The sequence below is a fragment of the Artemia sp. Qi Xiang Cuo genome, chromosome 4 (assembly GCF_049724085.1).
Source record: "Artemia sp. Qi Xiang Cuo chromosome 4, ASM4972408v1, whole genome shotgun sequence".
Taxonomy (NCBI): Eukaryota; Metazoa; Arthropoda; class Branchiopoda; order Anostraca; family Artemiidae; genus Artemia; species Artemia sp. Qi Xiang Cuo.
In genome coordinates, this window is record NC_142797.1 from 40,852,643 (window position 1) to 40,876,098 (window position 23,456).

The 23,456-nt window shown below is 36.7% G+C and overlaps 2 protein-coding genes across 2 annotated transcripts in view; both read right to left on the reverse strand.

The window, feature by feature from the left end:
* The window catches only part of LOC148953110 (programmed cell death protein 6-like), a 31,067-nt gene extending 23,212 nt beyond the window's left edge, over positions 1-7,855 (reverse strand). Inside the window, exons 1-2 of the mRNA XM_089087534.1 lie at positions 7,600-7,855; positions 2,655-2,803 (exon numbers count right to left, since the gene is read on the reverse strand). Of these exons, the coding sequence (XP_088943660.1) occupies positions 2,655-2,803; positions 7,600-7,780 (330 nt within the window). The 5' untranslated portion in view covers positions 7,781-7,855. The remainder of the gene's footprint in view (positions 1-2,654; positions 2,804-7,599) is intronic.
* Positions 7,856-9,301: 1,446 nt separating this feature from the next.
* LOC148953111 (WD repeat-containing protein 55 homolog) overlaps positions 9,302-23,456 on the reverse strand; it is a 56,733-nt gene continuing 42,578 nt past the window's right edge. Inside the window, exons 6-8 of the mRNA XM_089088302.1 lie at positions 15,504-15,670; positions 12,902-13,116; positions 9,302-9,631 (exon numbers count right to left, since the gene is read on the reverse strand). Of these exons, the coding sequence (XP_088944428.1) occupies positions 9,319-9,631; positions 12,902-13,116; positions 15,504-15,670 (695 nt within the window). The 3' untranslated portion in view covers positions 9,302-9,318. The remainder of the gene's footprint in view (positions 9,632-12,901; positions 13,117-15,503; positions 15,671-23,456) is intronic.

Genomic DNA, 23,456 nt, shown 5'->3' on the forward strand with positions numbered 1-23,456 from the left:
CTATTTTTTTTTGTTTTTTTTTGCAGTGACCAGATTCAGCTTTATCATTTAATACAATGTCATCAACATGTTCTATTAGCTACCTACAAAAATAAAAAAAATGGCATCAAAGCGTATCCACAATGTATTCATGCTCTTGGACCTTGATACCAATCTTGTAATTGAGAGATTTCTTTGCTTTAGGATCGATTCAACTCTCTCAAGTGCTCAATTATAAGCAGGAGTGAATCTACAGCATTTGCATTGGGGGGGCGGGGGGGCAAGAGGGGTCAGGATCCGGATATTCAAGTAGCATGGTCTATATAATGGATTTTTCTCCACATTATTGGAGGAGCAATTGCCCCCCCCCCTTGCCCCTCCCAAACGACGCCCCTGCTTATAAGCTATAGTTTGCTTCATACCTCCAGTAAATAAGTCATCCAATACCTGCTGTTTATCAAATATTTTTCGAACTATGTCACTGTTGATGAAAGCATCTTCAACAGCAAGGTCTTAATCAATTTTCCATCTACTAAGTATAGCTTATTTGCCTTTCCAGTTTGGCTAGTATGTGTGCCTAAACAGATTATTGAACAGTAGAAATACTGCTGACATTATCACAAATTTAGGCCATCATTTTCATATATTTTTAGAGTATATCGGCAGTTTCTTTCTCTTTTTTTTTATTCAACAAGCTCTTAGTTAAAAGCCTCACTTATATTATGACATTACAGCCAACAAACATGAGAGTATCACAAATATTTCTTCGTGCGCACAGTCCGGAATACTTTCTGTGGCAATCGAAAATGCATCCCAGCTGATTAGAGAGGTGATAATCACTCCCTTGGCCTTGTGAAACGTTTAAGCTCAAAGAATTTAATATTTTTTTATTTTCCCGTGTTTTTTTTTCATTGTTCTTTGTTGTAATCAGTAAATCAAACGTAGAATATGACAGGCAAAAAGTGTTAAATTTGGTGAAAGTTTCCTTCACTGTCATCGGTCGCACCACGAAGGTGTATTTTTTGTTTATCCCGTGTTTTTAAAATGTTCACTAGGACCTTACCCCTTGTTAGTTCTGAATTGCTTCCCTTTCTAGGTCCCTTTTCAAGGGTTTGGTATATTTTTAAATATTTTCGTAGAATCATGCTCAAGTTTGCTGTTATCCGCTATGTCCGTAACAATGGCACTTTAAAAATGTCCATTCAACTTGCAATGCTTCTCAGCCCCCCGACTCACCAACTTGTTCTTATGATACAATTGACTTCTGTATCTTTTACCTTCTCGTGTTTTACAACAGAAGGGATGAACATGCTTGCAAATTAGCAGAGTAATTCCTTGCTTTCTAAGGGGGGCGAGGGGGGAGGTTTCCTTTTTGTATGCGTGCCTAATTAATACTTAGATCAAATCTATAAAAATTTGGCATTACCCGGCTTTTTCCCGTTCGGTGTTGACGTTTTTAAGATGTATCATGTTAGTGCCAGCAAGAGCAACTCACTACACACGCATGAATTTATTTCAGGGCAGTGATGTTTTCAGGTATGGGGAGATTCGCAAAAAAAAAAACACAAAAAATAGATATTTTAAGCCCAATTTGAGAAATTATAGGAACAATTTTGACATTCGCAATCATTTTGCTAGTCCGAGTGGAATTGTATAGACAGCCTTAACACTTGTTAATGAGGACTAAACGACATGAAACGTATATCTTATCTTTCTTTTGGCTGGAATGGACCCTAATTTAACGTTACAAGGAATTGATGCAGCAAACAGATTAACACAACCTACTTGATCGCTAAAATCCATTTCAGCTTGGGTTTATTTTGATGGAAAGTGGCATTGTGACACTAACGGTAGTGCTTATCGCGAATGCCAGCCCCTTTATTTTCACTAAAAGGGTCCTCAATTTTGAGGCTTCTAAGGAGTAAGTTTGTTCTTTTGTATTTCAAATCCATCATCAAACTGCCTTCATATTACACTTGTCGGCAGTCTCGCAGACAGTACCGACTAGTAGTTGCTACCGAATACTACGGAATCCCCAGTCATGTCTGACAAACAAAACCGATGTAATTATTGAACAGCACAAAGGTAACGATGGATTTTCTATAATTATTATCATCTATTTCCACTGATCCTATCGCTATTTATTATATTAGTCTTTTACCTAATTTAAAAATTGAGTCGGTAAAATCGCTGCATTTAAAGACTAAGGACAATGTTTTGGCAAGTTGAGATCATTTTTCTTTCACCGTGTTATCTATTTCATTTTTATTCTGCTTATTTATATAATTGAAATAGTGGGAAGATGTACTGGCCGCAGCAGGATACCGTGAAGACTGGAGACTCTTTGTCGATGCCCTAAGTGCCTCCGGAAGCAGTTGCCCCCCCTCCAATAATGTGGAGAAAAAATATTATACATCCCATGCCCTTTGACTATCCAGATATGGACCCTTCTTGCCCCACCCCCAATTAAAAATGCTGGATATTCGCTCCTGTCTGGAAGCGCAGGAGGATTTAAAATCTAAGGTAAGGTGTTCGTTACACATAAAAATTCACAGAATATAAAACCAGAAGTGGTATCTAAGCTGGCCATTTTCCATTTTTGTAAAAGAAAAAAAACTTTTTTTCGAACTTCGTAAAGAATGTTAGCAATTTATTTTTCTAAGCACGTTAGTTACCTGAAGACGGTATCCAGACATTGTCAGAGCTTGTCTGAACTCATTGACGTCTATCGTACCAGAATTGTCCCTGTCAAAGTTTTTAAAACAGTTCTGCCAGTCTGTTATGAACTTCCACAAGCTACAAAATTCTTCAAAATTGATGGTTCCTGGAAATAAATGAATAAATATAAGAGTTTCCCTATTAGTGTAATTATTTATCCTTGGAATATGCTTAGTTCCATTCTTTTGATTTTAAAAATTAACATTAGCCAATAATTTTGAACTTCATGAAAATAAAACAAAATGACTCTCGAGATTTCGCTTCAAAAAAGAAAAAGAAAACGCTTAGACAACATTTATTGCAATAAATATCTATCTATCTGTCTATCATGGGGAGATTTATATTATTTTGTATGCTCCGTCATACCATGCCAGCTTTGTCTAACGGTTAAATTGCAGGCTTCGAATACACATATAAGGCACCCAATCCAAATCTGCCATGTTCAAAATACTTCAAGTCATACAATTTTATCTGGAAGATTTTTAAAGCAGTGAGGTAGGAAGCAAGAATTTCCGTACCGTACTGCTTCCGATTCACGGCAGTTAACGTGACCTTAAAATCGAGCCCAAAATATAAGATGGCAAAATTCTGAAATAAAATTCTATCTTAAATAAAATTCTAAAACATTTATTTGAATAGAAAGTGATACACGAAGACGGAAGCAAAACATAAATTTTCGACTAGTAATTACAGAAATTCCTATGTTGATGTGATTTCTCAGAGCACAACAGAAAAAACGTCACAAAAAGTTCGGACCTAAGAAAGCATACACAGACAGCAAATAAGAAGGAAAAAGCTGTTCTTTGGTATTTAAATATTTTGCACAATAACCATTAAAATGACACAAATTTTAACAAATAACAAAATAGTGGTCATTCCTTACTAGTCAGGGACCAATCAATCAATCGGGGTTTATTTTAAAAAGAAAATGAAATAAAATAACATAAAAGACACTGCTCTGTCACACATTGGACGTTGAGACCCATAAATATAAATATTCATCACTATCATGCAGAACGACTCTCAAGAAATTCTAAACCTAACAGGCTTTAACGAGCTAAAGAAGGTTTGAGGAATTTATCAGGGGCAGAATTGATTGCTGAAAACGAAAATAGGCGGGCGCAACGAAAATTCTGTGTGCCACCTAATTTGGAGATATCACCTAATTTGCATAATCGACGACGTCATCAGCTATATTTTCTGTTTTTCGACCTAGATGAGAAGTTTGAACTTAGAATGTGAAACAGAACGAGGTACCGAGAGAGAGAGAGAGGAAAAAAAAACGATGAACACAATCAGATCTAGCTTCCTAACTGCACATTAGTAAACATACCTAAGTGGTGACACCAGAAACCAACTTTCCTGTACTTGCATTAGATTTATTTTCAAAGGGGGAGGAACAGAGCAATTAGGGCTGCACAGGAAGGTGACAACACCTTTCCAACTCCATTCCGTTAGTGGCGTCAAAACAGAAGCCACTTGGAATAAATTAAAGTGCACAGATATTAAATTCTAGCCTTGACAGAAGTACGTCCAAAATAAAAAAATTAGCTGCAGAAAAAGGGCTTTTGATGAAAAAAAAAGAATCTAAAGAAAATGACTACAAATTATGTATATGTTATACTTCTTCGGGCGAATTATCACGCTTTCCGGCACAAGCACACAAAACATCAAAAAATCGAGGAAGGCATTAACAGTTCTTGGTACACATTTTGTACACTCACAAAAGAATTGGGAATATCCAGACGGAAGCGCTAGAAACAACAGGAAAAACATCTTGTCCAGAAACTTGGACAGAAACTCAAGGGGCTTTTCAGACATGATCTTGCAATGAATGGGGCATTCCAGATTGCAAGCTGATAGTAAAAACGCTTACAATATTTGACAAACGCCCCCTCTGTAGGAGGCGACGCTTTCAGCTCCTTCTTACGAGGGTACAACTGTACTCGTAAATCAGTAAGGGAAAACTTATTAGGATCCCTTCCATAAGGGCTGATTATCAGCTTTCTTGACACATCTTGAAAGCAGAAAATACTGGCTTCCGTGAAAGTTTCATATCTCAACTTCTGCATTACACACTGAAACTCTATGTACAGACCGCTCTTCTTGGCGGACGCAAAGAATGTTCGTTTTCTTTTGGAAAAACAGTAACTCGTTGTGTCACACCCCGAAATGCAGTTAATGAACGCCAGGTAGTTCAACATTTGCTTCTCCGTTCTCTGGAACAAAAGACCAATGGGGACATAATAATTTGGAATTTTCACGAGGAGTTGAGGCACAACATTCTCCCCAGGAAAAAATATTAAGAAGACGAGGGAATTGGTCCTCTAGTATCACAACTACATCAGTATCATTAACACAAACAGTCACTCTTTCAAAGCCGTTTCGGAAGCAAAAGGCAACGTGCAGAACCATTCTGGTGTTTATATTATGTGTGCTACACAGAAATTCCTCGAAACTGATCGAATCAACATCATGACTTAAACATACAGCTCTCATCCTGTCTTCAAATCCTCCAAACAGCCGTACACGCAAGGTGTCGGTAGTACTTAAGCTGCTTATATGGTCAAATCCATTTGATTCCCATGTTTCATAAATTGTTTTCACCAAATTTGCTTTGCTCTTCGTATTTGCAACAATCTTTGTCCAGTTTCCGATTTTTGCGCTCATCGAGAAGGAGTAGACTGTCGAGCATCGGTCACGTAACTGGTGACACCCACTGCAGTCCTTCAGAGAGATATACTACCACCATTTGGATCAGTGTGACCAAACAGTCTTTCATACCTGTAACCCATGATATGAATTTCACTTGCTGTTTCAGGTATCCCTTTCAACACGGCTTTAAGCAACCGCATGGCATGGGTTTCGACTGGTTCATGTTCAGCTGGTGGCTTTTGGCAAGCCAGTGGTATGAAGTCGATAACAAAGGCTTCATACCCATATAAGCAACGTTCCTCTTCGAATTCCTCTTCGTCGACCAAATTTTCACTCCTAGATTAATAATTAGGAGGTACCCGAGTCATCAAACCATGGGCGTATGGATCATCTTCTCTAGGGGGAGGCAGCCGATTCTGTGATGAAGGGCGGGGGGCTGAAGTTATATTGGCAATTCACAAAAGCTTACATTGCCAGCAAGCTCTATCATACCTATGAAATCTTTATTAATAAGTAGTGACCAAAAATCATCAATCATCAATAAGCTTCAGCATCAATCAATCTTCATGGATTACAGCTAAATCTTTCAAAGACATTATGGATAATTGCTTCTTGTTTGACTATTATTCTGTCATTCCAGCTGAATATTTCCAGCTTTTTCAACCATCTACCTTTTATCAGTTGCTTTTTTTAGCCATCTACCTTTTTTCAACTGCTTTTTCAGCCATATTTAGTGTAAATTTGAATTTCTAGGGGGACATCTACCCCCTCTGTTCCCCCTTCCGTACGCCCATGCATAAAACCCCTTTAGTTCTCAGTTCTATAGATTATGACCAAACATTTGATTCAGCCAATAGAAGAGCTTTAACGAAGGTCCTTGCATGGCATACCAGATAAATACACTAAAGTGATTAGTACTATGCAAGTAACACTACTGTGGTCAAGGTAAGAAATAAGGTTAGTAGCTGATTTGACATTGAATTAGGAGTTAAGCAGGGTTGTTTTCTTTCCCTGTTTTATATGGATTTTAATAGACTTTATCCAAAAGAGTACAGCAAAGGCTATGGGAGAGCACGGAATAAAATGAGGAAATAAAACTATCCTAGATTTAGATTATGCTGAGAAATTTACCGTCTTAGACGAAAATGATGGCAAAATAAATGAAGGTTTTAAGGTTTTGAGAGTTCAGGGTACAAGAAGAGGTTTGAAAGTTAAAGTTAAGAAGACTAAGTCGCTAAGACTGGGAATAAGTGAAGGCAACGAGGTTATGTTAGTAAGCGAGAAAATCGATCAAATGACCAGCTTCAGTTAACTAAATAGTATTATTAGTAAAGACAGTGGGTGCAGTGAAAATGTTAAAAGTTGAATAGCCAAGGCCCAGGATTTTTGGTGCCACAGTGAGTTGTTAGAAGTAGTAGTAAAAATAATCTCCAAAATTACTAAAGACTTTTTTTTAAATTTTAAATGGGTTGAACAGTCACTACTTGTGTGGCAAATGCCAGTTAGACACCCCAAATCTTTAAAGTTTGAACTACAAACAAGACACCCAAAATCGTAAACCTAATAAAATCCAAATATTTTGAGCCCTCTCAAGTATTTCAAACAAAAACAGCACAGTAGCTTCTACCATAACTTGGTGATTGTACTGTGGCTTCTACCTTAAAGCAGTCTCTTGAGCTAATTTCCTTCAAACTTATGGCACAAGTACCATGTTTCATGATTTCATCTGTATATACCCCCCCCCCCAAAAAAAAACAACAACCTATATTCAGTCATGAGAAAGTAAACAAAAATAAATACTAAGCAAAGAGCTAGTTTAGACCGAAATAAACAGTATATAGTAATCATCAGAGCTGTATTGGTTGGCGACGTCTGCGAAATCATTTGATATTTTTCTTTTTTTTTTTAATTATCCATAGTCATTATCCAGAGGTTACTTTTTGAAGAAAACGTAAAAACCAGTAAAAAAAAGTTATATATATATATATATATATATATATATATATATATATATATATATATATATATATATATATATATATATATATATATATATATATATATATATATATACATATATACGACTTGGAAGGCTGGAATAGCAGAGAAATTTTTTTAATTTTTTATCGGAAGAATAAGCATTTTTCCAACGTGTCTACAAAACGACATGATAATATTCATGGCTGAAACATGAAGATTATCATTTATACTCCCTCCTGGTTAATGTTTTTAACATTTCTATCTTACCATTATTGTCTCTATCAAACATTCCTATCATAAGTCTAATAGTTTCCGGGTTAAATGGGGACATAGAGCCATTTAAAAGAGCAGCTCCAAGCTCATTAGCTGTGATGCTCCCACTTCTGTCCTTATCCACATTTTGGAAGAGGCCAGCCAGATATTCCCGCGATGGTAGGTTTGCTTGCATTATTCCAGCTATGAAATAAGTAACACTTCTGACGGTTAGACTTTTGACAATTAGAAATTAAACTGGCTATTTAAGATCAACAACAGACAGTATGACATAGCACACTCATGTTCAACTGATAAGATTATTGCTTATCTTAACTCCAACGCGTCATCCAAATAATAGTTACTCATTCTATCTGGTTTTGTTTGTTTTCTGGGTTTCTTCCTTTTTATTCTATGAATTGCTTCGCATGAGTAATCTCATTAAGGCTATTCTACTTGCGTTTTATTTTGGTATTTAGAAAGGTCTTTTTTTAGTATTTCTTATTAATAAAATGCTCAACAGTTTTAGAAAAAATTAAACAAAACAGCTTTAGAAAAAATGTTTTTTTTTACTTAATCGTCAAGTTTCCATCTAAGTTTTTTTTTCAGCAGAGTTTCTACCGCGGTTGTCGCTTGCAGATCTTGTATGTTAATAATGAAAACTCTCCTCCCTCCAAAAAAGGACCAATTTTAGGATTTTTCTTCTTGTCTTGAGTGTGAACCAAAATATGGATAGTTTTCATGAGTGCGTCAATTTAAATATTTAATGATGAATTATCAATTCATAATGAACACGACGCAATTCGGACGTAACTGTGTAAAAAAAAAAAAGGTTTTTTTTAGGATAACTTTCCAAAAACAAGTTTGGTATGGATGGAAGGAGTTTCCATTGGAAATCCTCATAAAACCTATTACCCCTGAAAAAAAGAGAAACAAACGAAAAAAAAAAATAAACGCTCGAGTTTTCCCAAATCAATTTTTTATTAAGTATGATGAATTATATATATTTGGGAAATATTTTTTTAACATTAATTTTTGAAGATATTAGGAATTACTTAGTCGTAGGCTACAATCAGTTTCTAGTCGAATTTACGGAGTACAAAATATTAGAAATGCAGCTGCACAAACAGGAGCAAAAATCCTGAGTAGTCACTATTGCCGCAATAGCACACTATTATACGTAACCATACAAACAAATGATAATATGCTATTAAAAAAGATTCTAATTCTAGCCTTTATCGTAGATCACAGGTTGGGCGCACAGCTCAGTTCCCGAGGCCTTGGCATAGAGGCATAAAAGTTTTTAAAACGAGGTAAATAATATACGCTGCATGAAACAGAATCACGCTTAAAGAAAAAACTATCACCACTCGATTCATCTTATTATCTTTAATACGCTAATATGAACGAGTTCGAAACATGAAAGATGTGTTGATGTTCATAATTTCGAAACTGATAAGATGTACTGAGTCAGTCTCACAGCAATCTATCTACCAGCACAAGCAGGGATTTCTACCAGAAAGCCGGACCTTAGGGCCTGACTGCCTTGAAGTCCTAAATTTTTCCAATTTCTAAGCATTTCTCCAGATTATCAAAGATTTTTATTTTTACCAATCCCTTCCCCGTAAAACTCCTGTGTACGTGCCTATGCGCAAGAGCTGCTGATAGACATGCGCTCGTACCTTTGAATATCGGAATAGTATAGACTAGAAAAAGGTAAAAGAATAAACAAATTTATTCCTCAGCTAAATCTTGAAAAAAATCAGAAATATTTCTCATATTCGACGAAGGCAATTGATAATCTTGACGGTTTTTCCTGTTAGATTTCTTCTTATTTCTATTTGACTTCTCTCCCATTGAAACATCTATTTCTTCAAAGTAAGAAATGTTCCAGAATTTCACTTGTCTATTATGAGACACAGAAGCAAGGTAGTGACCACACGTAGAGATATCGAGACGTTCAACAGGGTAAGATATGTGTCTATCCGACGCATCTTGATGACTCCCGATAACTCCAATAAAACGATGTGGAAATAGATGTAAAGCTCTAGAAAAAAAATTAAAAAAAGTTATAATAGCTAATAGAAAATCTTTAATAGAAAAGTCATATTCCCCTTAAAATTATTCTGAAAAATTAAATAGGTCTGTTAGATGACCTTACTAAAATGCTAACTGTATTATATTCAACTAATTTGGCTTTTATTTAGACATGTATTTTATACTTAGTACTAAGAGCAGAGGCAACAACAATTGTAAGGCCTAAGGGTGTCGGAGTATTGTTTCCAGAAGAGAAGACTGGAGGAGATTTCGCCTACTCCCCAGCGTCCATGCAGGTATGAATGGGCATATTCTTTAAACAAACTGATTGAAATTAAGTGTCAATCTCTATTTGCAATGCTTGCAATAAATATCGAATACATTTTACCTCCAACATCTTCATCCTCGTAGATTTTAATCTTTTTTTTATTCTCCCTCCAATTTGGAAAAAATATTAAAAAGTATTGTTATTAGAAAAACCGATACTTCACTTTCTTTTTTACCAAAGAAGCAGAATATGACTTTGAACTCCAATCGATCTATCACATCCTCTACTATGATATTAACATGATTTGCATACGCAAATCAAACATTACAAGTTGCAAGACATTGTCATTCCGTGGTTTTTATACACCAACAATACTAGCAATATCTAAGACTAGAAATGACAATTACAGAGCAGTTTAGTCGAATTCTTCCACCTTTCCATAATTTTGACCTACTTTTATATCGTTATTAATATTCCACTAACTGGAGAAACTATTCACTGGGCTTAGTTTTGCCTCCTTTATTCTTAAACAAGACAAAGAATATTTTTAGTATTATTAGAATTACCATGAAAAGTGCCCTGCAATCCAACTTAACACAGTATTTGCATTAATAACTATAGCCCCCAGGGGCGAATTTCCAGCAATTTTATTGGGGGGAGGGGGGCAAGAGGGGTTCATATCTGGATAATCGAAGGACATGGGATATATAATATTTTTGTCTTCACATTATTGGGGGGCAAATGCCCCCCCTTGCCATCCCCAAACGACGCCCCTGATAGCCCCCATCCCCAAAAACACAAAACAAAGAACAATATTTTACGAGAGTTTAATACAGAGAAGGAAGGACTGCGAGACCACTTAGTAGCCTTAACCCCAGCGACGCAATGAACAAATTACAAATTCTAAGGATCGCCACTTAAATTTTACAAGAGGGGTTTTAAATTATCCCATTGAATCTTCTCTATCCCAAAGCACTCAAATTAAAATTTTCATCTTCTTCCTTTTAAGTTCCAGGTTAATTTCTCACACGAAAGCAGTTTGCAATCTGGCTCAGTTGCCGACAGTAGAGATTAACATAATTCATTTGTAGATGATTTCTGATGGATCATTCTTTTGCATTATAATTTGTTCATGGGCCATTTTTTCTCTAGAAAGAGTGATAAGGCCACATCAAGGCTCTTGGTCAACACGGATTAAGGAATGACAGCTTTGTTTCCTTTAGTGAAATTGAACCATTGTCTGGACAGGCAATGATCTGGGGTCACAAGTGAATAAAATGAATAACAAAATACGAACTATCGGCTGAAACCTTAAGAGCTTCCCTCATAAGCAATAATAATACAGCTGTTATTCAAACCTTGAAAAGCAAAGACATCAACTCTGGCTTTAATCCAACAAGAGAGCAGAAAAATGAAGTAAAACAGGATACTTATGAATGTCTTAAGCTGGATTCAGAAAGCCTGTTAACAAATCTTTAGATGATCCTACTAAGAGACTCCAGAAACTCGAGTTCTCAGTTTCAAACTCGGAATCAAGCCTTAATATGGTGAAAATTATGCCTATATTACCAGCTTATACCAGCACACTAAACTCAACAGCCACCTGGAACAAAACGAGGGTAAGATTCAAATAATTGCGTTTAGTGTCCCTAAGACTGATGAACCGAACGTTCAAGAGTCACTCTCTTTCATTATGTGAAAAAAAAAAAAAAAAAAAAAAAAAAAAAAAAAAGTGTTGTTGTTATAAATGCTGGATTTATATCGGTTAGATAGCGACATACTGCAAACTATTGCGGACTTCGAAAGCAGAGAATTCAACAGATTACGCTGAAAAAATAAGAGGGACTTGAATTCTGATTTGTAAATCACTTTAGACCACAGGGCTTTTCCCCAAAAGTCTGGGTTTTATTGTACTTTTAGTTCTGACAACTTTTTTACGTAATTCAGTCTACTGTTAAGGCTGCTCTTGGTCAATTTTCTTTACTCGTTACCTGGAATGCTTTGCTTATCCTTACTAGGCTTATTGTCATGAAACTCTTTTCGTTTTTTTTTCTTCTTTTCTTTCTTTACTGCCTTATATTTTCAACTAATTTATTCTTTATAATTTATTGTTAAATATCCTATGCCTTTACTTCAGTTACAGTGTATATTTTTTTTTATATCTATACCATTTTTCCCTCAGCTTTTTTACATACACTTTTTAATCTGTTTCTTCTCACCTTTCAACATTATTACTATTATTTTCAGTATTTTATATCATTTATTTGTTTCTGTTTCTTCAAATAGATTTTGTTCAACTCTTTCCCATGTTTTGTTTCGGGCATTATCATTTTTCTTGTTCTGCACGTCGGTATTTGTTAGTATGCTATATGCATACCACTCAACAGCCTGATTTCAATTAGCCGAGGGCTGTCGTGTGATACACATGAGAAAATCAAGACGTGTGATTTGGCAACATTTAGAGCAAGACAGTTAGCATTAAACCATATCAACACTCTTTCAAGAGGAACTTTTAAATGTAAATATATCTCTGACTCTGTTCTACCATAAGTATCGAGGGTGCTGTCGTCAGTAAAAACAACAAGAGCAGCCAAAAAAGGTAAAAGCCAAACAGTTCTGGAAGGAGGTTCTATTTTTCTCTATATTCAAGAGGTTCGAAATATTTAACATTTTATAAGGGCTTCCACTTATTTTTCGAAGTTACCTCCCAGTGCCAAATACGGGTGAATGGGCACCCATTAAAAGTCAAGTTTTTCTTTATTTGCCCCCCCCCCCCCCGCTCCCAGTAAGTTGTGTAGAGAATAGAAAAGAAGTTTTTTGTTCAGAAATTCATTTTTATGCAATAACAAAGAGGAACGGACAATAAAGATCAAACGAAATAATACAAAACGAAAGAAACGTTTGAAATATCAGTGGAGGGAAAACTTTAAACACTTTAGTCAGAACATTAAAAGGATCCAAAACACAAACACAGCACTTGAATCCTATAATCAACACCTGTGATATTATTACCTTATAGCACCATCTTCACATGCTGTCGCAACAATATTCTCAGTTATAGGAATTAAAGCATTGATTGCATCAGGATGATCTCCAAAGGTATCACTATGATATCCATATTCATCTCTATTGAAAATAGATATCATTCCATTTCCACTTCCGGCTAGAACTTTGGATCCTTCGCGGACGAAAGCAACACTATTCATCTCCGATTCATATACTTCTGACTAAAGGAAAACATAGTAAGTACTGATTTCAAACGAAATATTGAAGAGGCATAACCTAAATACCGGGGCGGATCCAGGATTTTTTTTAGGGGGGGGCACAAAATAGGTTGATCCGAAAAAAAATTTTTAGGGGGGGGGGGCGCAAAATATGTTGATCCGATAAACTTGCGTTAGGAGCAAGTTTAATTAACGCAAACTTGAGTTAATTAAGTGAATTACACTACTTTGGACTACGCTAGGGGGTATCCCCCTCGCCCCCCTGGATCCGCCACTGCCTAAATATAAAGGGTTATAATGATATCACATTGCTGATTAACTCAGTTAGGTATAGTCGTTAATATTTATAAAATTTAGCCATTAGTAATTATTATTATACTGTCATTCTGAGCCCAAAAGACGTTCCTCAATTTATATCTTTTCCAATGCTGGAAGCAAACGGAAGTAAATCCAAAAATACAAAACCTGTAAACAATTCAGAAACTATGCAATATTACTACAAAAGCAGGTCTAAAAAATTGTTCATGGTTATTAGCCTTAAGTAAGTAGCAATCTTTATCACTAGCAATATAACCTCTAAATAAAAGAGGTCTGGAAACAATATGTAAATCGGAAGAATGTACTTTTATGCTGATTGTAAGCGCATAAAAAACGTTAGCGTAAGAACATATACACGAGAAGGAGAAAAACCCCTGAAAAGGGGTGGGACCTTAATAAAAGATACACCATCAAATTGAACATTTCTGAAAACTCTAGATCGGTGGATTCGATCCGTAATTTTCAAAAACATAAAATTTCATGAGATCAGGTATATATTTGTTGTTTTCACACAAGGAGATTTAAAGAATTTTGATACTCGGCAAATAAACGAATGGTTGTTTCTTCATATTAGAGTCTTGGCAGATACAGTGATGATAGCCCTAGTGTTGAAACTGTCCCTCAAAAACCAATTTTATAGTTAGGCTTCCCAGGCACATACGCTGTAATTTTCTCGAGTAAGATGTAAAAAACACGAACTATTAGAAAAATGTAGGAATTCTAAGAAATGTAATTTATTTAGAATTACAAATAATTCTAAATAAATTACAAATAAATGGCTTCAATTGAATAGAAGAACTAATAGTAATTAGTGAAAATACTAGTAAAACAGTAATCGTTCTTTTTTTTAAAGTAAAACTCTTGGTTTTTCTATACCGGTAAGGAATCACATTTTTGTACCACTAACTGTTTGAAATATGATCAGTCTAAAGGCAGCATGATCAGTCTGGTGTCCGGCGTTAAAAACACCAACTTTTAGAAAAATGTAGGAATTTGTACGTTTCAGGGGAGAGGCTATTTGGAGGAAGGTTAACTTCTTACCTCCAGGATATGAAATAGAAGAGGAGGACTTTGGAATGCTTGGAAATTTTTTTTTAAGGGGGTGGGGGAAGAGGATGAGGGTGTGATGATATTTCAGATAGAGAACCTCTTTTATAAAAACCCAAAAATGGAAAAGTATTGTGGAAAATATGAGAAACTAAAAGAAAAAGATATCGAGTTTTCAGACGGGGGTACAGAAATAGGATAACAAGGGGTTAACAACGGGGGTAACAAGAGATAATACTTAAATAGCTCCTTACATCTGCTACCAAGGTACTGAAAACTCCAAGACGTGAGACAGGGCGGAGATACAAAATTTTGATACTGATATTTTGGATGAATAAGCTAATAAATGAGATACTGATGTAGTATTAAACTTTCGTTCTGTGATTTAGATTATCCTTCTATACAGTATTATTTTCAACTGCAGAAGCTGCTGCCGAAATTTAGATTCGAATGGAAACTAATCGTTATTTCCACAATATCACAAGTAGTTATATACATACAGTGATTAATTTTTTTCTTTCATCGATTCTTCAAATTCCCTATACATTTTTACCAAAACAAACAGATGTCAGCTGTTCCATGAAATATGTTTTTAGTTTATTTACATTTAGTCTTTTTGCTTCAGGGAGAGGGGGTTGAAAATGTCTCCATGCTGCTTAACAATAAAATTGTGATCATCAGGGAATTAATTTGCTATGTGGCATGGGGGCAACTGCCCCCTACCGACCTCAGTTTGCCCCCCCAAGCTGAAATTTAGTTTCTGCAAAAAAATCTTGTTAAGACTAAGATGAGCCTGCATAATTCAAGTATCCAGAGAAACAGGTCAGTTTTCTTTAGTATATCTTTGCCTTTATGGTAATATTTGCATTATTTTTCAGTTTTCACTGCTATTTTCACTTGATTTGGGAAAATCTGCTCAAACTTTGCCCCCCCCCCCAGGATTTTCACAAAGTTATGCCACTGGTGTTCATGTCTCTTAAAGATTGTACTGTATGGAATACAAATAAATTAATTAATTAGTATACCTGTATTTTCATTTTTCGTTGCCGAAGGTTGAATGCAGTCAAAGTTCCTTCACCAGATGTGGCCAAAAGTGTACGCTCATCTTCATCAACAACAATACATGTGACAAACTCGTCCATATCTTTCCATTCACAGACAGCTTTAAATGACTTCTCTCGCACGTCCCACACTACAAGATTATTAGTTCATTATCAACCAGGTTTTGATTTCATTTTTAAGCTATGTTTAATCAAAATATCAGCAAATACAGGACACACTGATCGGCAAAATAAATCTGAATCCTCTAAATACCAAATACATGTTCGCTGCAACCCTGTCGGTGCAAGAATGATCACCATGACCATTATTGTTATGTATCCCAAGGGTAGATGAGTTGACTTGATATAGAAAGATTTCCAGTGGTGGGATCCACCAGTATTTTGAAGACTAGTTATTCAAACTTGAAACTTTACACTCAAGATATTTCACTAAAAAGAAAGAATTAAAAACAGAGCGATAACAAGATAGGAGATTCAAAAATGAAATGAAAATTAATAAGGGATCCAGTAAACATTTCTTAAATGTTCAGTTCCTTTTAATAAGTATTTTATAGTTTTTAGATTGCATCTCAATATAAAGGTGATATAATACTTCCAGACACATTCCAAGGTTAGAATTTCTTTGCAACTCAACGTCCGTTCAAATTAATCCCCTTGTAACGTAATCCCACAACATACACATTTAAGAAATCCATTTGACAATTCAAGATCCAAGAATCCTTTACGTGTTAATACGGTCCACGGGGGAGCCAATATATAAAACCCCTTCAGTATTAACCACCGATATTGGCCCAATTTGATCCAAATAGGCTATTCAACCATAGCAAATGGCAGTAGTTTATTGAGCCCTTACTTGCTAGGCCAAAAAAATTAAACCAAATATTTCAATGGCCCGTTTTCAAGATTAATCAATGATCCCTTAATCCCCCTGGTAAAAAGACACCAATAAAAAAAAACTTTCAGGGGAGGAGAGTTCCGAAAACAAATTCAGGTCGCAATTTCCATAAATTTTACATGGATTTCTTTGGACAATCCTTATTCTTAGAGGATGCCAATTTCCTCCCATCTTTCTGCAGATAGACGGATCTAAATAATCTTTTAATTTACGTTCGAAATATTTACACAATCACAAGGGATCCGATACACCCTCAGTACCCATTTTTCACATTAAATGGATTGAAACTGATTGGCTATCTTAAAATTTTGTTTGGTATGACTATTTATATTGGCAAGAGCTATTTTGGCCCTACAGTAATTTGAATGAATTGTCGTTTTGGCGGCACAAAATAGAAGGAATTGGTACTTTACTGTGATGCAATCTCTTCTCTTACTTAAAAAAGCATAAGAAATTTAAAGGTATATTCAAATGAGCCCTCTCCCAATATTCTGTGACCACTAGTTCGATATGATCATTCCTGGTGAAAAGAAACATAGAAAGAAAAAAACATGCCTTCTTGACCTCCTTTTTCGGACTACGCGCAAAATTCCATATTTTTGTGAATAGGACTTGAAACTCCTCTATTTGGTTCTCTGACATGCTGAATTTGATGGTATGATTTTCATCAAAATAAAAATTTCCTCATGGTTCAACAGAAAGCAATTATTTTACAGATTAAGATAGGACTCATTGATTAGGATAAGAGAAAAGACAAGTTAATATTTTATTCTCAAAAATTAATCACTAGCAAACACTGCCGAATGCGGACTTGTTGAAAAAAGAGTTCATGTAATATGTCTGATTTAGTCTCGTTGTAGTCCCTCATGAAACCATCCGATTTGGCCCTGCCATAAATTACCTAGGCCTTTTGTCTGGTTTGAGCATTAGGTTTATGAAAACCCTTGTTATTTCAGCACTGAAAGAAAAGCTGAATGAATCGTAAAAACTACTAGCTTGAGTAAAAGGCCAGTTTCATAACATAGCCACGGGTAGATTGCACATTTCTTTTCCCCAAACTTTTCTTCTTCTTTGTCCTACTTTGGAGTTATTTCATGCACTCCGAACGCAAACCAATTCAATCAGTGTTGCCTTGTTTCAGCAAGCATTTTCTCCAACTGCCGAAAAAGAACTGGAGCTTATCAAGGAGGCACACTTGTGCCTCTATAAAGAGGCGACCCACCACAATGTTAAGCGATTTCAGGTCCTAGAGGTCGCAGAGAGACGGCGGTAATTGCATTTTGTAGCCCAAGCTCAAACTAAGAAACTTGCAAAATTTCATCCTCCTCCGACTTTATCTTCATGGGGTAAACTGGGCCGGAAGTTTGGACCCTCCCACCACAGCCCCCCGTTAACGTTGTCCGATTGGGCTGAAATTTAGAGGTTAAGCTTTCCTAGGGCCCGGGAGCTTATCCTCGAAATTTCAGCTCAATCCGATCACTCCTTCCCTGTTTTCAAAAAACCAAATATAGCCACTTAAATTTCATCTCTTTTTTTTTTTGTTAGCCACGCCTACAGGCCACAGTTGGCCCCGGATCCGGTTGAATGAGGACTCATTCGAAGCAGAATTCGACCTGTTAGGGCCGTTTGATATTTTCAGACCGAAAAAATTATCCCCCGAATTTACATTTACGAAAAACCTCGTTTTCCTATATTAGCCCATGTTAATTTTTCCCTCCACAACCCCCCTTTAACGTTGTCTGATCGGGCTGAAATTTAGAGGATAAGCTTTCCTGGGGCCTGGGAGCTTATCGTCGAAATTTCAGCTCAATCTGATCACTCCTTCCCTGTTTTCCAAAAACCACATCTCAAGATTTTTGGGAATTTGCTTGCGTCGAAAATACCTTCTATTTGCTAAATAACAATTACTATTGTGTTTGTATAGTCCAGCGGCTAAGACTTCAGGCTTTCAAGCGGAAAACTCGGGTTCGATTCACCACCAGAGCAACTTTTTTATATACTTTGAAAAGAAACTCAGTTTCTTTTTTAAATTATTTGAAAAAAATTACGTTTTCTAAAGAGTTAAAGAGGCTGAGTTACAAGGTCGACCCTTAAAACGTACAGGGATTAGGAGGCACAGTTGGGGGGCTGTTAAAGAGGCTGAGTCACAAGTTCGAACCTTAAAACGTACAGGGATTAGGAGGCACCCTGTACGACGTGATTTGAGTATTCAGGAATTAAAAGCCTTAACACAAGAATGTTCAAGAGCGGGGGTTTGGGGGGCGGAAGCCCCCAACTTTAACTCCTGACACGATCAGCTAACAGTTAGTCAAGCAATAATAAGTAATAAACTGTACAAAAACGTGCAGAAATTATTTGAAAAAAACTACGTTTTCTAAAGAGTTAAAGAGGCTGAGTTACAAGGTCGAACCTTAAAACGTACAGGGATTAGGAGGCACAGTTGGGGGCTACCACCCCAAACCCCCCGCTTTCGCAGCCTTTAAATATAAAAAAATTTCTTTAAACTGAAAGTAAGGAGCGACATTAAAACTTAAAAGAACAGAAATTATTCCGTATATGAAAGAGGCTGTGCCCTCCTCAACGCCTCGCTCTTTACGCTAAAGTTTTTATTGTTTAAAAAAGAGTTGTGAGAAAGTCAAACTTTAGCGTAAAGAGCGAGGCGTTGAGGAGGGCACAGCCTCTTTCATATACGGAATAATTTCTGTTCTTTTTAAGTTTTAATGTCGCTCCTTACTTTCAGTTTAAAGAAATTTTTTTTATATTTAAAGGCTGCGAAAGCGGGGGTTTGGGGGTGGTAGCCCCCCAACTGTGCCTCCTAATCCCTGTACGTTTTAAGGTTCGACCTTGTAACTCAGCCTCTTTAACTCTTTAGAAAACGTAGTTTTTTTCAAATAATTTCCAAATAAGACAACGTATTTACATAAGACTTTAATCAGAGCCATTCTGTTTTATGGAGCAGTGGTAAGGGTCAATTTGACTCAGATAAAAAGCTATGTTCCGGTACCCCTTTAATAAGGGTACAAAAGCTAGCGTTCCGAATAATAACGCCAGCATACTATGGAACGGCTACGACAGCCATGGGGCTAATACTAGGACTTCTACTACTAGAAAATTTTTTAGAGGAAGAAGCGCTGAAAAGTACTGTTAGGCTGTAAACTAGTGGTCAATGGACAAACAAGCAGCAGATGCGAAAATGAGAAAAATAAGAGCCGTGTCGACATCTGTAACTCAATGATGCTCAACTGCATGGAGCTGTAAATTCCTAAGGACCATATCATGCCATACTTAAACCTGAGAGGCAGTCCCAAACTGCCAAAAGGGATAGGAACAAAATAGAACAGGAGATAGATCTGCTCCACAGCAGGAGTGAAAATAATTTGCTTTATCGATGGTTCGCGTTTTGATGTAAAATCAGGAACTGGAAAATCAATATATCAGAATACATTTAATCTGGATAAATAGATTCAAATTCATTTAATTCAAAAACAAGACATAGCTCTCGTGGGCAAAGCCCAAATGTGATGTCTCTTAGTCATAACTAGCAAAATAAAGTTGTCTGAGAAAACTTCGTCGGGACAAATAAACTAAAGGATGAAAACACTTGAGATTGAGAATAAAATTGTCTGATAAAACTTCGTCAGGATAAAATAAACTAAAGAATAAACACACTAGAGATAATTATAATATTTCAAAAAGCTTGGCAGAAAGCTTCTACTGTGGCTCATGGTGTTACAGTGGACTGGGGTCAGTTTCGGAACCTTCTCAGCCACTTCCCTGGGGGGACGAGATCTTATAGGGACAAGAGGTGGGGGAAGGAATGATTTGTAAGTGGGAAGTTGGGGGAGGGAGGAGCCAAATCTTTGGTATATTTTTCTCGGCGGGAAGAAATGGATTCAAGTTTAAATTCTTTGAGGTAAAAGGAGTAAGGTAGAGGAGAACCGCCATAATTGATTTGCAGAGATCTCTTCTGAACTCGTTCAATTTTATCAGTTTCATCCTGGGTAAGGGCAAAGAGCCAAACCGAACAAACGCATTCAACTAAGGGCCGGATGAAAGTGCAAAATTTTAGTTTCAGCTTGTCCTTAGGAACTCGAAATTTTTTCAGTGTTTTTAGCATTTGGATTGCACCGTTAGTTTTTTTTACAATTGTTTTTGTATTCTTCCGCCACGAGAGGTCAGAAGAAATCACCACACCAAGTAAAGTTATTTTATGACTTGTTAGCTCGGAAGCGATAGGAGGTTCTAAAGATGGTTTAGTATTCCGAAAAAAAGAAAATGTGGCCGAGCATTTGTCTTTACTCACGACCATGTTTAGTTCAGGTAACTTGGTCGATGAAACCAGCAGCATTGCTCTTCGAATCCTCAGATACGACTTCCATTAAGGAAAAGTCGTCAACTTATTTCCATCTGCCCTCCAGCTCAGCAGCAATTTCATTTATCATGAAAAGGAAGTCCAGCGGCCCGATCACAGTTCCTTGTGGAATTCCACAAAAAAAAAACTGGCAGAGAAGTGGAAAATTGGTCTTTATACTTTACAGTTTGCTCTCTATTTTTTAAGAAGCTCTTGATGATTTTAATAATAAAGCTGGGTATATTTTTTCCGCCATTTTTTCTAAAAGGATTTTGAGTCCAACAAGGTCAAATGCTTTTCTGAAATCAATTGCGATTAAATTTATCCATTTTCCAGGTTCATCCAGGTGTTTTAAAATAAAATAAATTAAATTAACGAGGTAATGAATTGTCGAACACTTAGGGCTACTACCAGATTGCTTTCGATCAGTTACTTCCAAAAGATATTTTGTCAGCCACGCGGCAACAAAGCTTTCGTATATTCTTCTAAAAACTGACGTAAGTGTGATCGGCCGGACACCAGAGAAATCATTAACTGCTCCTGTCTTTGGAATGGGGGTGATAAACCCTTTCTTCCATTTCTTTGGAGAATATCATGTTTTTGTTATATTATTGAAAATTACCTGAAGGGGAAATGATAATTCTTTAGCAAATGCTTTAATGAGAGCAACTGGAATGTCAAAAGGGGGAATGGAAGTTCGTTTTGACGACGAGAGTTTACGGATCATAATTGCTCACGAAATATCAACAATTAAATTATCATCTGCAGGAGTAATTAAATTTACCGGAGGATCCTCAGGTGGAAGAGGGGGGTAAGATTGCACAATTGAAGCAAAATGGCCATTTAAATCATTCGCAGTTTTCTCTAGAAGCTCCTCCTTCATGAAGTCAACTGGTTGAGAACTTTTACCTGTCATACTTTTTACTTTACTGAAGAACTGCGAAGGCTTGGACTTCAAAAGATGGTCAACTTCATTTTCATAGTAATTTGCTTGTGCCTCTTTGATTTTCCATTTTATTTGGTTTGCCAACTGTTTTGCTTGGTTCTCTGGACCTTTTCGTATAAGGTGCAATTTATGTTTTATCAGTCGCTTTATTTTTGAATTTAAATATGGTTTATCGCTAGAACAGAATTTAGTCTTAATTTCGGGAAAGCACTGGAGAAATTTTTAATTTACCTTATTATTGAATTCTTCCTAATTGGGAATCCAAGTCTTTAGCTGAAGAGACCGCGACCCAGTTTTCTCCCGTTATCCAGTCACTGAATTGCAGCAGATCATGGTCAGTGATCGGCCTTGAAGTAACTTCGGTTACTGAATATTTAATTTTTACTTTTTCCAAGGGGTTCCACTGTAGCATATAATGATATCTACAACCAAGTGGTGCTAGTTTACTTGGATTCTAGTAATATTCCGAAAGATTTGTCAGGATTACATCCAGAGAAGTACTACCCTTTGTTGTTGGGAAATCGACTAGAGTTTTAGGGTTAAGTGACCTGGCCAGCGATTTGCTATCCAGTTCGTTAGCATCTCCTAGCATTACTACTACAAAATATGGGTGAGTTCTCTGGACGTAATCTGTCGATTCCAGCAGCTTCTCCCAAAAAGTCTTTCTAGCCGCAGCGGGATGACCAGGTGAATAATAGAAAACGCACACTGCTACGGCAGAGAGCGGCCTAGGGAGTCGCGTAGGTTGGGCTTTGACCAAATCAATTTCATCATTATCTTCAAGAAAAGGTATCTTCGTGCACGAGGGTCATAATTCCTCCTACTTTTTTCCCAAGAGGATGGTCATCAGGCCGAAGTTTAATAAAAGAAGAAAAGTTAGAACCCTCAATAAATTAAGATCTTGTCGGTGGACCTCGGAAACACAGATAACGGAAGAGCCAAGCATTTGAGCCGTGGTCTGAAGTTCAGTAAATTTCTCTAGATTTAAACTTTCGGCGTTGCTGTACAGGAAGGAAGGAAATACGTAACGTTTGCCGTGAAACTCCCGGGAAAAAAGTTTGTTTTGGAATTTCTTGCCCTCTATCGCGACTGGAGCAGCAACAGGATTATTTAAACTGAAGTCACCAACATTTTTTCCTTCTGCAGGGAAAGGGGTAAAGGGGAGGGGGAATAGAATAGGGACGGGGCTGGTTGTTGATTGGCTGTTGATGAAAAGGGATAGGTGGAGGAGGCGGAGGGAGGGGGTCGAAGAGGCTTCTGAGATGTGTCATAGGAGGGCTGGTGTACTGAAAATGGGTGCTGGATTCCCCAGGAAGGTGGGCCTGTGTTTGAACCCAAGAGTGTCCCCTCTTTTCTACACCCCAAGAGGGTTTGTTTTGGATTTTCTGCTGTTCGCGTCGTCGAAGGTGGGCGTTTTTTTGATGAGCTTGGGTAAGTACGGTTAAAATACGCTAGTCTACAATTTTCATCTAAGCATCTAAAAAGAGGGCACATCTCTATATGATCAAGGACACATTCAATTCTACTACATCACTTAGAAAGGAAATTATAACATAGATGTAGGAATCGGCAGTGAATACCAAATTTACATGCTCCTTTTTCGAAAAATTTTCAGGGTGAGGTCGAACTGTATTTTGTTTACCGGAAATGATTAGTAATCATCTGGGAATATTTGCTGCGGTATTTGAGGCTGGTAATCACAATAAAACAGGCAGCTAGAACACT